At 45.2% G+C, this 15,722-nt stretch overlaps 1 protein-coding gene across 1 annotated transcript in view; it reads left to right on the plus strand.

Annotated features, from left to right (window-relative positions):
- LOC120023325 (AT-rich interactive domain-containing protein 1B-like) overlaps positions 1 to 15,722 on the plus strand; it is a 215,623-nt gene that overhangs the window by 20,587 nt on the left and 179,314 nt on the right. Inside the window, exon 2 of the mRNA XM_038967342.1 lies at positions 8,807 to 9,001. Coding sequence (XP_038823270.1) covers positions 8,807 to 9,001 — 195 coding nt within the window. The remainder of the gene's footprint in view (positions 1 to 8,806; positions 9,002 to 15,722) is intronic.

The following is a 15,722-nucleotide window of genomic DNA, read 5'->3' on the forward strand; positions in this document are numbered from 1 at the left end:
CTATCTATGGATCAAACAACACATTCCTCCTACAGTATAAGTATTGCCAAGTGTCTGTCCACTGTCCAAGACAAATACACATGGTAAAATGAAACAGACCGTGCAGTGCAATTTAAGGATTTGCTTTGGACTTTCTCAGTGCTTTAATATGTCTATGCTTTAAAAACACAGCAATAAAACGTGTTACGGTTGTAGTCTATTAAAAGTAACAGAAATGAAGGTAATTCTTTCTGCCACCTAATTGTTTGTCCAGAGAAGGGTGCATATTGACAGTGTAAGTGTTTATGAATAAAGGATTAGTTAACTGTTCCACAGCCTTAGGCTTTAGTGGCCCTTCTACAGGCTGAGAGAGGCCTGGGTGTGTGGTGGCTGGAGCCTGGGTGTGTGGTGGCTGGAGCCTGGGTGTGTGGTGGCTGGAGCCTGGGTGGTTGGTGGCTGGAGCCTGGGTGTGTGGTGGCTGGAGCCTGGGTGGGTGGCTGGAGCCTGGGTGTGTGGTGGCTGGAGCCTGGGTGTGTGGTGGCTGGAGCCTGGGTGTGTGGTGGCTGGAGCCTGGGTAGGTGGCTGGAGCCTGGGTGTGTGGTGGCTGGAGCCTGGACATGCATTAGGCTCTAGGCCAGCTGTCATTGATCGCTCAGCACCACCAGCCCATGTTCTCATCCAGCTTGCTGATTGATTCAGAGGTCTTAAGCGATTGGAAGCGGCCTGGGCTGAGCACGCTCGCCTGGGGTGGCCTGGAGAGGCTGTGGGAGCCCATTTCCGGGGCACTCCCAGGTCCACCAGCGCATTCAGCCAGGGGCACAAGGCATTATGAGGACAATCAACCCCCTGACGCTCTCGCCTTGTGCCGCTTGGGAGAGGGGTGACGGGGGGGACCAGGTTTATTGTTACACGCACACGCACACACACACATATACACACACACCCTCTCCAACCCCCTCTCAATCCAGCCTCAATTTCTGAATGCAGTGAGCAGTGCGAGTGTGTATTGCGATCAATTTACCAGCCTGCTGTTGCCTCATCCATACAATGCCCTGGCAGTGATACACGAACAGCAGCCAGCGCATTTATGAAGGAAAATAAAAAAAATAATGAAAATATATTATTTTCCAATTAACTTTGTAAATTTCCCGCTGAGCTATCAGACAGTCGCTGTGAGGAGTCCGATAATGAAATCAATTTGGTTCAAATTGTTTCAGGTGACTTTTAATGAGTATCTAATAGCCGCCGGAGGATAGAAGGTCAGGATATCTGTTTGTTGTTTTAAAAGTAATTGATGGCTCCGCTGAAAACATGGATATCCAGAGAGGACTGGGCTGGGGCCCAAAACACAGAGCACGATGACATTCTGCCATTCCCTGTAGAGAAGTGGTGATTCTCTTGGACTGCACTATGGCTTTGAATGCTGTACTTGAGAAGTGATGGAACGTAGTACGACAAATGGATTGATGAATACCTAAGGGTTAAAACATTGCCATTATAATTAAGGAGCATATTTTGTACTGTAGTAGTGCGCAGTCTTCCATTTTTCTAATCCTCTACTTGAGGCCATGCTCGTCTTGCTCTGTGGTTACGGCGGCAGCTGAACAGCCTGTTTATTATAACAGCTAGACACACAGAGGCTGATGGATGAAGGAGAGAGTATAGTTCTGCCCAGAGGAGCCTTTAGCTTCATTTGTGTATCTATTGCTCCTCTTAATATTCACTTATGTATTTTTCCCCTTCTCTGAACACATTACCGGGGAATAGCCATTGCTAATTCATAAACACGCTTGATAATTCTGCCTCATTTATAGTTATTGGAGCCGTAAACTATAACTTCCCCTTCCAGACCATTCTATTAGCCTAGATGGTAATTCCCCTGAATAACTAGTGTATATTTAATATCAGTGTTTATGGCGGGCCTGGTCTCTAAAGAGAGAGAAAAAACACTGCAGATTTTTTGATAAACAAATAGCCTCCTATCCTCCCTGGAGCAATGGAGTTATTGTTGTGTTTTTCCCTCTTTCATATGGCTGTGGCCGTCCGACCCGGTGTCTCGTCTCTCCAACAGCATGCCTCTCTGCCTGGCCTGCCTGGCTCTCCGTCTCTGACTGACTGGGAGGGAAAGTGGAGCACATTCCTCTCGTGCCACGACTGCCCTCCCTTACATGAAATAACTGTGTGGCGTCTGAAACTCTTTCTCAGGGTTTCTGCTGACAGGAAGTGAAACGTCTAGCACTCCAACACAGCGCAGGCCAGCTCCTCAGAGAGGCCGGGAGAGACAGGCAGCATCCGCCTCCTCTTTCTCCTCCTCTACATCAATATCAGCTCTCCTCTAGGACTCCTCAGACACCAGCTAGCCGGCCAGCCAGCCAGGAGAGATAGGTCTCATCATCTATTTATGTGGCTCTGACGATTTAATGGTAGAATCAATGGGTGCATCTGTTGGCAGTGGCACTACCATTGCAGACCTGGCATAACACTGACAATTCATTACTGTTGACTGACTGGCGAGGGATACAGGATACTGGCATGGATCTGGTGTGGCGAGAGCTGGGCTGGTTGTTGGCAGAATCTTCGTCCAAGTTGTTTGGGTCCAAGCTGTTTTGAATGTGTCTCTTTCTGTTAAGTTCTTTATTTGTTTTCATTCTGTGCTGGTGTGTGTCCGTCGTCACACACCTCTCGTTTTGTCATTGAGCTTTTTTCCCCCTCAGTCTCAGTCTTTTTCCAGGAGGAAAAGAGTTCCTGCCATCGTCTGACCCCAATCTCTCCTCAGACAGATGAGCTACCCTCCCCTCCCTCTCGCGCCCCCCCCCCCCCCCCCCGCCCCCCCCCCATCCCTCCTCTGTTGCCTGGTCTAATGACGGCTGCGTGCTCGCCGCGAGGAACCAAACACTCAGCCACTTTTCCTTAGCGCAGGGGGGATGCGTTTGCAGACGCACAGGGATGTGTTGTAAATATTGGTGTCAAATGCGGAGGGCACTCTCACCGACTGGCACCTTAGCAGCCTCAGCATCCTAACACCAGGGAGAGCAATTACCAGCATGATCTCAACACAATAGTATGATGTTACTGCTGCTGCCTGCCTGCCTGCCTGCATGACAACACACTCTTATCTGCCTCCTCTCTCTCTCTCTCTACCTCTATATCTGTCTCTCGCTTTCTATCTCGTTCTATTCTCTCTCTCACTATCTATCTGGCTCTCTTTCTCTGTCTTTCTTCTTCTCTGTCTCTCCTCTCTATGTCACTCTCTGTCCCTCCCTCCCTCCCTCTCTCCCTCTCTGTGATAATTTCATGCTTCTCATTCGTAGCCGGCCTTCATGCCTAGCTGCCTGTGCCACCCAGAACTGAGCCTGTTGGGCTGAGCAAAGCCAATTTGCCCCGCCACGACTCCCCACGGACCATTCACACGCTCACCGCTGACATTTGTAAAGAGACGCTTTGCAACGCGGCGAGGGTTGATGTGTCAAGCGGAATGAGATTTTGTATTTATAAAGATTCACTGACAAACTTTCAGTCCTGGGAAAGCGTCTGCTTCTTTACACTGCCGGGGAACGTGGACCACATGGTCAATGTTGTTGTAGGGTTATTTAACCGTTTACCAGCAGAGTACGGTGCAGTTACCCGCTGAATGTTACGTGGGGCCCCTTTGTAACATTAGTTTAGAAGATGCATGACACAAGACCATTCAGGCTAGTAGTTAAATATCAGTGACTGTGTAAAAGACTGGACCAGAGCTTATACATGTAAATTATTCCAAAGAATGCATGTATTCAACATTTGCTGTCAGATGATCCTTCACTGTGTATTTTGCTGTCATCGTGACTGGGCAACGAAGAGTTAAGAGCCTGCTCCTCTCCTCTCCGCCTGATGACATCGGTATTGTCTTTGCATCCATGAAATTAATTTTCTAATCTTAGTCAGCAGGAGTGGGGAATTTGCACACATTAATATGGAAGTCGATCTCCCCTCCCCTCCCCAACCCTGCAGTCTCTTCCTCCCTGTTCTCTTCAGTATGAAACAGCGGTCCGTAACCGTCTGTGTTTCGGGCTAACGCAGCGCTTTGTACTGCAGGCACAGCCATGTGGTTTCATAGGAAGCGGCAGATTTTGTGCTTCTTTACTTGGAAAGGATGTCATTCAGATTGTCTGTTGTTTCTGTGTCTGCATGTCAATTCTCAGGGGACAGGGGTTGGTACAATGGATGGAGAATGATATCCGTCTACAGTATAGCTAATTACATTAAACATCGGTGATTGGTTCTCTTTGTTTCTTGTGATGTGCACATAGTGTTAGCATACTGGTAACCAGTATGATGTATGGACATATGCTCACTATGCTGTGAGGCTTGGGACTGGACGAGAGCAGCCAACTACAGCTAGCCAACAGGGCTTTTTTCTGGGCGGGCTCAGACCTCGCTCCTCTCCCTCTGGACCATCCATCCGACTCAGCCTTGGACCAAACCCATGCCAGAGGAGAGAGGATAAACACAGGTTAGCAGCTGTGGCTGGTGCGGCAATGTTTATGTTGGAGGGAGGTGGTGATTTGGTCATCTGTGTGGAGGACAGGACAGTGATGGTCACTGTGACTGGCCTGACTGCAGTGTTGGATCTATGTGTGTGTGTGTGTGTGTGTGTTTGTGAGTTGGGCTGACACTGGCTTCTCCTTTCAACAGCTCCAAGACTAGCAGTTTATGATGGAGCTGCATATGGACACATGCAGGCACACACACACACACACACACACACACACACACACACACACACACACACACACACACACACACACACACACACACACACACACACACACACACACACACACACAGAGAAACACAATCACACAACCGCGTATAGGAGGCAAACAGTTAAATTAGCCAATAAATCTTTGATTTATGTACCCACATTCAAAATGAAATTATAATAATAACCATTAAATCATATTGCTTTTATGTCTATTTGATTTTTATTAGTAAATTCTGTTGTTTTATAATTCACATTTCACATTGTTTTGTGGGGAGTGTTTTGTTTTTGCTGATTAACAACTTTGCACATTAAAGTGAAAGACTGAAACCATTTTGAAGTCATAAAATCAGAGTCAATAGAAGTCTGAAAAGCAATTTAACAGGTTTCACCCGATACTAATTTTGCTCGTGTTCTTTCTTAATAGCTTTGTTTTGCAATAAGCTCACGAGAGTTGGAAACTGCAGGAGAGTTCATCAATTGAATTTCAGATTGAGTATTGTCTCTTAACACCTCAATTGAATGGCATGCCCAGATGAACCAAACTGAAAATACATTGGAACAAATACAAGCAATTCTACTCTATTCCCTGGGACTGTTTTATTTACAGTCCCCTTTGGCGAAAACATGATTCAATTCATACTATTCATCTCTTTTCAAAAGTACAGATGTTTCTCCAAGGGACAAAAGTTCCTCATCGAAGGTAGTCTTTTGGTATAGTATGAACTATATAGTTGACTCATCCCCAGAAATAGGCCTAGTTTGGGATGAAACCTCATTTGATTGAACTTTATAGGACAGCATTGGAAAAAACATTTCTATCATTTTAGGAGATCTAAAATGAGTTTAGGAAACCAAGTTATGTTGCTGCAGCCTCCATGGCTTGCAGTTATGCTGTAACTTTAATTAAGAGGCAACTCTTAGACATTTCAGCATTTCTCTGTCTCCTTCCAATTGAATTGTGTGTGTGTTTCCTTCCTCAATCTCAGGAGCCCTAATTCTTCGTCTTAGTGTAGCAGTGGCATTTTGAACTTGGAAGTGACATGAGGAGATTTGTTCAAGTTGCGCTCAGCGTTTTGGGGAAAAGGGGACCCACTTGAGATGAACTGAGGAGGAGAGTGGAAGGAGGGAGGGAGTGGAGGAAAGGGGAGAGAGGGAGGGAGGTGCGACCTGAGTGTGTCTCATATCGGAGCAGAGTGAGCGGCACGGTGCCCTGGATGTGTGGATTGAAGAGCGGCACCCTTTAGCCATTCGCCTGTCTAATTAATAGGGGTGTTAGGCAGGCAGGGAGGGGAAGGCAGACACACTGCTGCAGGTAGGGAGGCAGGCAGGGAGAATACAGAAATACCAAAAGTGGCTATGATGTGTTCTAGGTTTAAAATGATGAAGTTTAAAGAGGGTCATGTGGAAAATGATATTCCTAAAAAAATAAATTTTGTTCCAAAGAATGAACCTCTGAACCTCACACATTTGGGTGTACTTTATATAATAGGCTTTTATCATTCTCGTGTATGTGTGATTATTTGGCTTTATATAAAAATATAAATGCAACATGTAAAGTGTTGGTCTCATGTTTCATGAGCTGAAATAAAAGATCCCAGAAATGTTGCAAATGCACAAAAAGCTTATTTCTCTCAAGTTTTGTGCACACATTTCTTTACAACCACAGATCACGTTGATTGGCTGGGCCTGGCTCCCCAGTGGGTGGGCCTATGCCCTCCCAGGCCCAACCATGGCTGCACCACTGCCCAGTCATGTGAAAATCATAGATTAGGGTCTAATGAATTTATTTCAATTGATTGATTTCCTTATAAGAACAGTAATTCAGTAAAATCTTTTAAATTGTTGCATGTTGCGTTTATATTTTTGTTCAGTGTATGTGGTACCCAGATAATGGGTTTTCAACCTTAAACCTTTACATCACATTGTCGTATGGACCAGATGTTACATAGTAGACACATTGTGTTTGAGTGTATTTTTTTTACACTCTCTAAACTCTCTAAAATGAGTGGGAAATAGATGTAATTGCTGCAATAGTTTGTGAGTGGGAAACATATAATATCATCCAAAATTGACATTATTTTGCCATATAAAATTATTTTATAATGTGCTAATTCCCCTAATGTGGACAGTTTGTGTTACCACCTTACACAAGGTCAAATTTTTTACCTCATACAATTGAGTGTAATTACCTCAGATTGGTGATTGCTTTAACCAGATTAATATCTTTGGTTTGGTACCGTTCATTTTGTTATAAGCGCCTGTCCGTCACAGGACTAAGAAAGCAGTTGTCACTTTCAAATAGCAAGGAAAAAACGGGGAGCTCCCTTTCTAAAGGTTGCTGGCCACATGTAAATATACGGATTTGACAGTCAAGCTGTCACTCAAATGAGAGCCCTTTCACTATTTAGAACTACCTGTGGAGAGCTGGTTCGTTGAAATTATCCAGTCAAAATAGTGTTGTTTCCTTTTTCATATTGGCCATCTACCGTAAACATCGTCCCACAAGGAGATGAGTTGCTAAATGGATAGTTGGTTCTCGTCTATCGATGGGTAGTATACCTAAGTTCGTTGTGGTTTGTCTTTTAGAGGAGCACGAACGGCACATGTAACGGCAGCGAATCATCCCAGTTCCATTGGTTTTCACACAATATCAATGTGAGTGATTCATTTGTTTGTGCTATTGATTATAGAAGAACAAGCTCATCAATTCCAGCTTCAAGTGGATACTTGACTAATGTTGACACGTGTGCAGTTTATAAGGTACTAATTGAGCAAAATACTAGTAATCTGAACACAAATCAGATCCGTATGTGTAGACAGTAATTTTCTATTTTTGTTCTTCAAAATATCTCGACATATTTCAGCTAATCCATTATTAATGTGGACATTTCAAACCAGTGTTTTGACACTGGGCTATAAATCAAAAAGCCATGACAACAGGAAGCAGCAACAGCATCATTTTCAACGGATCTTTTAGGAATATAAATGATTATTTTAACATTATTTTTCAACATGAATCTACTTAAGTAGGTCAAATCGACTGAATGAGCCCAGAAACAAGCTGTGATTTGTTGATTTGGATAAATATTAGTGAAATTGTGAAAATGTGTTTGTCTTGCCTATACATAGTGTAGTACCAGTGTAGTACCAGGTGTAGTACCAGGTGTAGTGTAGTACCAGGCTTTGCTCCACATACTTATACAACATATTCAGTAGCATATCTCTTTTCTATATGTGGTCAGGTTATGGTCACTGTGGTCAATAGGCATGGTGAGTCAGTGGTTGTGGTCCTTAGTCTGTGGGTACAGTCAGTGGTTGTGGTCCTTAGTCTGTGGGTACAGTCAGTGGTTGTGGTCCTTAGTCTGTGGGTACAGTCAGTGGTTGTGGTCCTTAGTCTGTGGGTACAGTCAGTGGTTGTGGTCCTTAGTCTGTGGGTACAGTCAGTGGTTGTGGTCCTTAGTCTGTGGGTACAGTCAGTGGTTGCGGTCCTTAGTCTGTGGGTACAGTCAGTGGTTGCGGTCCTTAGTCTGTGGGTACAGTCAGTGGTTGTGGTAAATGTGTGGTTAGTTGGATAAATCATCCATGATGCAGCACAGCGGAGAGGAGACATCACACTCCACATAATCTGCCTTGCTCACGAATCCACAATACAGGTGACGGATTAACAGCCTGACATTTTGGCTACGATTTCCCCGTTAACTCACCGGGACCCAGAAAAGAACCTGTAAATGTGAAATACTTGAAAGGAATAGATTGCTCCTGGCACCTCTCTCTTTTCAGGTTCAGTGTGCTGTGTAACAGTTGTTCAAACAGAAGAAGGGTATTTGACAAACAGAAGTATTTGATATTACTGTTATATTATACCCATGTAGTCCACTAACCAGTTGTGGATATGGACTAGATTCACCCGAGAGAACCCTTTGTAGGGAGGCCTAGGGGCATCAACCCCCTGGAGAGATGTGACAGTGAATCATGTATTCTGGTGCGCTCTTAACTGCATATGGCATGAATAGATTTTCTAAAAGTATTGCTATAAAAAGTGGCACTAACCCTTTTCTCTCCCTTCTCCTGTGTTCCCCCTAGGTGGCTTCCGTGGACTTCATGGCTATGAAGCGCTCCCATCTCTACGGGATGGGCAACAACCCCTACTCTCAGCAGCAGCAGGGCGGGCCCTACCCCAGCCAGCCATACGGATCGCCCGCTACACACAGATACCCAATGGGAATGCAGGGGAGGGGCCAGGCGGGCATGGGCGGCATGCAGTACCCTCAACAGCAGGTATGTACACTATGTCCATATGAGGAAGATGCTTTAAAATTGTGCTACTGTTTTGTTGCACACTTGCTCCCTAGGGCCAGGAGTTTGCTCCCTAGGGCCAGGAGTTTGCTCCCTAGGGCCAGGAGTTTGCTCCCTAGGGCCACCATGCGACTTACCAGGAAAAAAACTATTTTCCTCCCTGATGGTTGACACTTGATTTGAGTGTACTTTAATACCAAGCCATGCTGTGTTCTCTGAGTGTATCATGTCATGGTACAATAGTGTGTCAGTTTGACTAGTAAGTATCTCAGTGTGATTGAGAAAGCATCCTCTGTACAATAGATTACAGGACTTGTCACAGTTGTCATAAGTAGCATTACAAGGGATATTTGTTTCTCATTTGGAACACTATCTATTGTATTTCATTTCAGATTTGTGCCATGCAGTGCCACCGCTCTTATTTCCGTGGCTGGCATCTGGAATTGTCAGCGGTGTTCATCAATGCGTTCCCCATTGTCTCGCTCTGAAATGGGCTCGTTGATGTCTGTAGTGTGATGAAACCAAACCCAGTACTGGGAAGTCATTCTAGCAACAGTCAAAATCTGTATCTCACAGCCCAGAGTTGCACTTCACTAAGACGATGATTCAGTGTTCAAAACAATGATGTGTTTCCCTGTTTAACACACGCTAATCCCATTTGGTGTGTCATGACTGTCCATGAGAATCCAAATAGGTCAGATCAGTTTTGCAATGAATAACTTCAATCAGACCCCATCTCACCCTAGAGGGGGAAGAAAATAACTAGTGGGGGTTAACAACTCACGCCCTGTTGTAAATCAAGGGAGAAGATTCAGCCCTGCGCTCTGTTTCAACAGACTTTTTCCCGCTGAAACTCTAACACGTTCAAAAGCGAATGCTGGAACAATATTTCTAACATAGAACGTGGGGAATGGTCAGAGGTGATCTAAAGAACACGAATGTCATTTTGTTTGTTCTTTTGTGATGTCATTAAAAATGCTATAAAGGAAATACTGTAACTTGGAAATTATACCCACTACATATATGAAATTTCCATACTCCACAATTTTGAATGTGTTTTTGTTAAGAGTGGGATGTGATTTGAGAAGCTATAAGAGATAATTATTTGACCTAACTTTGCACAGTGAGTAGTTACCGCCCAGAGTGAGGTCAGGGAGCGTGCCAGCCTGCCAGAACTGCTCCTTTCCAGCAAACTGTATAAATGATGGGTTAAAAAAAAACACACCAGGCCAGAAAAACGTGAAGCTACATCTGCATGTTTAAAGTGGTTTCTACAATGAATCTCAACACAAGGTGGAGACGATAAACTCACCTCCCGGGCAATCACTGGTACGGCTGACTAGCTGTCCTAAGTAAAGTATCCTTGAAAGTGAATTTAAGAAGGACCATCCTGTTACTCTGCTCAAACCATCGACGCGGATGGCTGGCCTATCTTAAAAGAAGCATCTTCAAGAGCGAATGGAAGGAAATTCAACTCTGTAGTTCTGTTCAGGACTACACGACAAGTCATCGGATACCGGACAACTACAAAAGAGGACAACAGTAGAAGACTTGTTGGAACCATTTTGTACAATCAGAGCCTTACAAGCATGCCACGAAAAGGCCCAACCCCCTTTCCAAGGCTGCCCTGTTCACCGAGAGATCCCCGGTGAACCCAGACATTTCACGTAAATACATTCATGATGTCTTACTCAAAGCGGGTGGCGATTTGTGTGCGAAGTAAATGGTCACTGTAGGTGAGAGTAGTTTCTGAATGTACCAATGTTAAGTGTCTCTGTCCCTCTCTCCCTCTCTTCTTTAACAAGCAGCCATGTTGTTGTCATTCCACTAGTGACCTGTTGTTTTCAGCATATTAAGTCTCTAGTCAATAACCGGTGCAAGGTGTGTATGTTTATCTTGTGTTCCCATTGAATTAGTAAGTAAAAAAATAATTAAACCAATTTATGTAGTACTGAATAATAAGTAAGGCTGGGGTTTTTGCAGATGCAGGAGGTTACGACTGTTCAGAATGGTGATATTATACAAGGTTATGATTAATAAGTTGACTGTTTATTGATAGGTAAAGACCTTTTCGAGTTTAATTTGGGAGATGGTAACTCTTTAAAGAACCGCTCTCGTGGTGCCCCAGATCCTAATGAGTTAATTGTTACATGATTAATATAATCGGGTAACAATTAAACATAGTTAGTTAATTAGATAAATAACAGTCTTCAGATTAATGTTAAAGTCAAGTCACGACAGGTGTAAGTGTGTGTGTTTGTTTGTATGTTTGCGTACATGCATGTGTGTAGTGAGTTAGAGATACTATATGTCCCAATACAGAGACTAGGCCAATGGCTCAGTCAGTTTGGTTGGTTGGTTGGTTGGTTGAAAGCAGGCCAGTCTATTCTGGGTAGAATGCTCGTCCCCCTGCTGTACTGCTATATTTAACCTGGCCTGATGGTCTGAGTTTTAATGTGTCTCGCCAAGTTTTGTTGCCCACATAGTGAGAGGACAGATGATATTGAAGAGGACAAACAGACTTCATTCTTTCTGATTACATTTATATAAAACATTTATGCAAACATGCACACGCACACACACACCCAATGTATTATAAAAAAAAACGAAAAAAACTTTTTCTCCCCAATTTCGTGGTATCCAATTGGTAGTTACAGTCTTGTCTCATCGCTGCAACTCCCTTACAGACTCGGGAGAGGCGAAGGTCGAGAGCCGTGCGTCCTCCAAAACGCAACCCAACCGAGCCGCACAGCTTCTTGACACAATGCTCACTTAACCCGGAAGCCAGCCGCACTAATGTGTCGGAGGAAGCCCTGTACACCTGGTGACCGTGTCAGTGTGCACTGCGCCTGGCCTGCCACAGGAGTCACTAGTGTGCGATGGGACAAGGACATCCCTGCAGGCCAAACCCTAACCCAGACAACGCTTTGCCAATTGTGCGCCGCCCCATGGGTCTCCCGGTCGCAGCCGGCTGCGACAGAGCCTGGACTCAAACCCAGAATCTCTAGTGGCACAGCCTTAGACCACTGCGCCACTCGGGAGGCCAGACCCAGTGTATTCTGAAGTAAATGCTGTACACAGTACTACCCAGTAATCCACACTGTTCATAAAGCAGTATAGACTGCTTTATGAACTGTGTTGTTTAAACTGTTTTCATTATTTACTCTCCCATTCTCATGCTCAATATTAGCTCTCTACTATGTTATTCTCATTGTTGTCCCTGATTATAGCTGGACCCCAGGGTCTATCCAGCGTGGCTGTGTGTGTGTGTGGCTGTGTGTGTGTGTGTGTGTGTGTGTGTGTGTGTGTGTGTGTGTGTGTGTGTGTGTGTGTGTGTGTGTGTGTGTGTGTGTGTGTGTGTGTGTGTGTGTGTGTGTGTGTGTGTGTGCGCGCAGACTGACTGAGACTAGAGACCACGTCAGAGACTTCCTTGCTGTAGGCTGCTTCTGGCTTGTTCTGATGACATCAGCACACTCCGGCTCCACATACAACAAGATCTCATAGTTTCCCTTCGAAATTTGACGTATTATGGATGAACGTCTATTTTTGATGCATTAGTCCCGCGTGGTTACAGGGTTAACTCTGGGTTGTTACTGGGTTAAAACAGAAACAACTCAGAGGTTTAAGTTTAGGTATTAATCCCGAGTGGTTAAGGTTAGGGTTAAAACAACCCGCTGTTTACATCAACTATCATCAAGTAGTGTCACGGCTTGGTAGAGCATTGTGAATTGCGGAGGCGCAGTGGTCTAAGCAGTGCTCTCCGGCTGCGATCATCAGTGCTAGGCAATCGTTGACATTTTTGTTGGGGTGAGCGCCGAGGACGGCATATAATCGACTTTTTCGGGACCTTTTAGAGCGTCCGAAATCGCCATCTTTTTGCAGTGACCGGGCTGCCACATACACACAGGCATCAGAGACCTACTCTAGCAGAGGAGAGGGATTTTGTGAAAAAACACACGTACACAGGCTAGCCCTCACACACGTATACATGAGTGGGTAGTGGACGGGCACACTAGAGCCGGAAGAATACCCGTATCGCAATATTTATTTTCATGGCAAAAATGGTTTGCTATAGCTTGGAAATTAAATATATGTGACTCTGGATGACAACATAATGTTTGTTTCCAACATTAGGGCTGTTTTTCTAAAGAATTTAAATCTGATTTGTGTTTTGTTTCCTTGCTACGATACTAACGAGGGTCGCGATATTGGTATGGTCCTGGCCCAAATGCACACACACATACACAAAACAAACTCCACACAAATTCCATTTTGGTCTTTTGAAAATCAAAGCTATTAAAAACAAGATGAAAGACCATAGGGCCAGCAGATATCACAGAGCCGCCACGCAGAATAATCAGCCAAATAAAATGAGTTGTTATCCCTCGCTATGGCCAAGGGAAGCGTACTTCTAAATGTTATAATTATCTGAAATATTTTCTGAAATATAACCAACTGAAAAGTAATGAGTTTATATCTGGAGACATGGAAACATTTGAATCATCAGATTCATCTTTACAGGATGAAGAGCAAGACAAATGGAGACTAGGCGATGAGAGAGAGGGTCAAAGAGCAAAAGAGAGCATCTTGTTTCTGATTGGTGCTGGAGCCAGGGCTGTCTGTGATGTACTGCTACATGACAAGCCTCTGACTGTCTATCCCCCAGGATGCATTGTGCTCCCGGCAGGCAGAGGGCTTGGCGTGCTGTAGACAGGCGTGCTGGATGGTTGCCAGGCAACGTGATGTCACAGGCCTGCGTCGGTGGCACCCATGATGCCCTATTGGCTGTCATGTATCGTGTGTCTGTGTGTTGTGTTTAGGCTGAGTGTGGGTTCACCATCCAGGTTACTGCTTGTATCAGTACTCCCTCCCACTATGCATTGTAGTGGATAGGTTGGCTAGGGGTTTACCTTTACAATTCATGGCCCCAGAACATCGATCCCCTCTCCTCTTTTCCCAGTGACAGTGTGACTGGGCCTGCTGTGGCAGGGATGCTTTTCTGCCTCCTGTATAAGTGTCTGTGTGTGGTTAATCGCTGTTGTCTGGAACAGTGACAGGCGTGTAGATTAGTTCTATCCCAGGTTTAGTCCTCTCCCTGGGGGGGTAGAGCTGCCATGACCACCCCTTAGCCTGGAGCACTCCAGTGAGATGCTGGGAAAGAACTGGGAGCACCTACAGGTATTAAATCGCTCTCACACACACACACCCGCACGCACACACACACACAGCTCCAGCCCCAGCTCTCCTCAGCAGGCTCACACAGTAACCCAGCTGTGTGGCATCAACGTAAATGTTTTGTCTCTCCCACCTCTTCTTAAAGCACAGCTGAACTATGTTTTATCTCTGAAGGAAAGCCTCCGCCCTCAAGCAAATGTGGAGCTGTGTTCAATTAAGTGTATGTGTTTGTGTGTGTGTGTGTGTCTGTGTCTTTGTGTGTCAGTGATGTGACAGAGGCAACATTGGTCCACAGGAGGCAGAACAAACAGTGCAGGGAGCATGGCAGAAGGACCTGTCTGATGACAGGACTAGACAGGTATTTCTTTGGAAGTGGAATGAACTTGAAAGTAAAAAGGCTGCCAATTCCACTGTAATTTCCTGTGATGTCAAAGTTGGCAGACAGAAAGGAAAAGGAATTTGAAGGAAACATTAGTGTTTGATGTGTTGGAGGGGAGGGGGGAGAGAGAGAGATTGTCTGTGAAATGAAAGAGGTAAAATGTGTCAACAAGCCAGGGAGGAACTATTACCAGTGGCTGCTGCTGCTTGTTCTGACAAACTGACTTGCCTCGGCCAAGTTAATAGAATCCAATCATTACACTGGAGTGGAAATGTGGCTGTGGCCAGCGTCCATTCTTCCATTGGTGAAGACCTCTGTCCTTTCTGCTAGCCTTTTCTTTCCACTGCTACTTTCAGAGCTTCTCATTCAAAGAAAGGTTGACTGAAGCTCTTTCCTCTCTTCTGTTCGTTCATTTAACCTATGAAGTATGACGTTACCCGTTTTCTTCGTTCCTTCCCGCACCATAAAATGTTGGATCTCACTCTCCCAGATGGGCTCCCATCACCTCTTTGCCGTGGCTATTGACTGCATGGAATTAGCCGGGGTAATTTATGGCATTGATTGAGGCGTGTTTCTGCCCTGGTGAGGAACACTTTGAGCCACCGGAATCACTTAGGAACCTGGTGGCTGTCTGGGGGGATAATGTACTGAGCGCTGGTCAGCCTGACGGATGGCTGAGAGGGACACATCAATTACACCCGGAAAGTCAGAGAAGATAGGGGCCGGGGCCGGTGGGGGCCCATGGTGGGGGCTTGTGGAGGATGGTGGGGGCCGGCGGTGGGGGCCAGTGGCTCTTTGAAAGGCATTTTGAAATGTTGAAGGCTGCTCTTCAAAGTCCTCCCTCTCCTCCATCCATCCATCCCTCTCCTCAGGGACCAAGGGCATAATTTCCAAACCACAATTAAAACAGGAGACATTAAGAGGGATGGAGAGAAGGATAGAAGAAATGAAAGAGAGAGGGAAGGAAGGATGGAGAGAAAAGAGGACGGCGGTACGGTGCAGCTGCCAGGAGATGTATGGAGGCTGATTAATTAAGGTTCCTCCCGCTGCAGAATACATGAAGTTTCAGGATCAATTAATTAGTGGGAACCCTGCGCTCGTCAATGACTCTAATGGCCTGTTCTCATTTGTTATTTTTATTACCATACT

This window comes from Salvelinus namaycush, chromosome 28 (assembly GCF_016432855.1).
Source record: "Salvelinus namaycush isolate Seneca chromosome 28, SaNama_1.0, whole genome shotgun sequence".
In the NCBI taxonomy this organism is placed as follows: domain Eukaryota; kingdom Metazoa; phylum Chordata; class Actinopteri; order Salmoniformes; family Salmonidae; genus Salvelinus; species Salvelinus namaycush.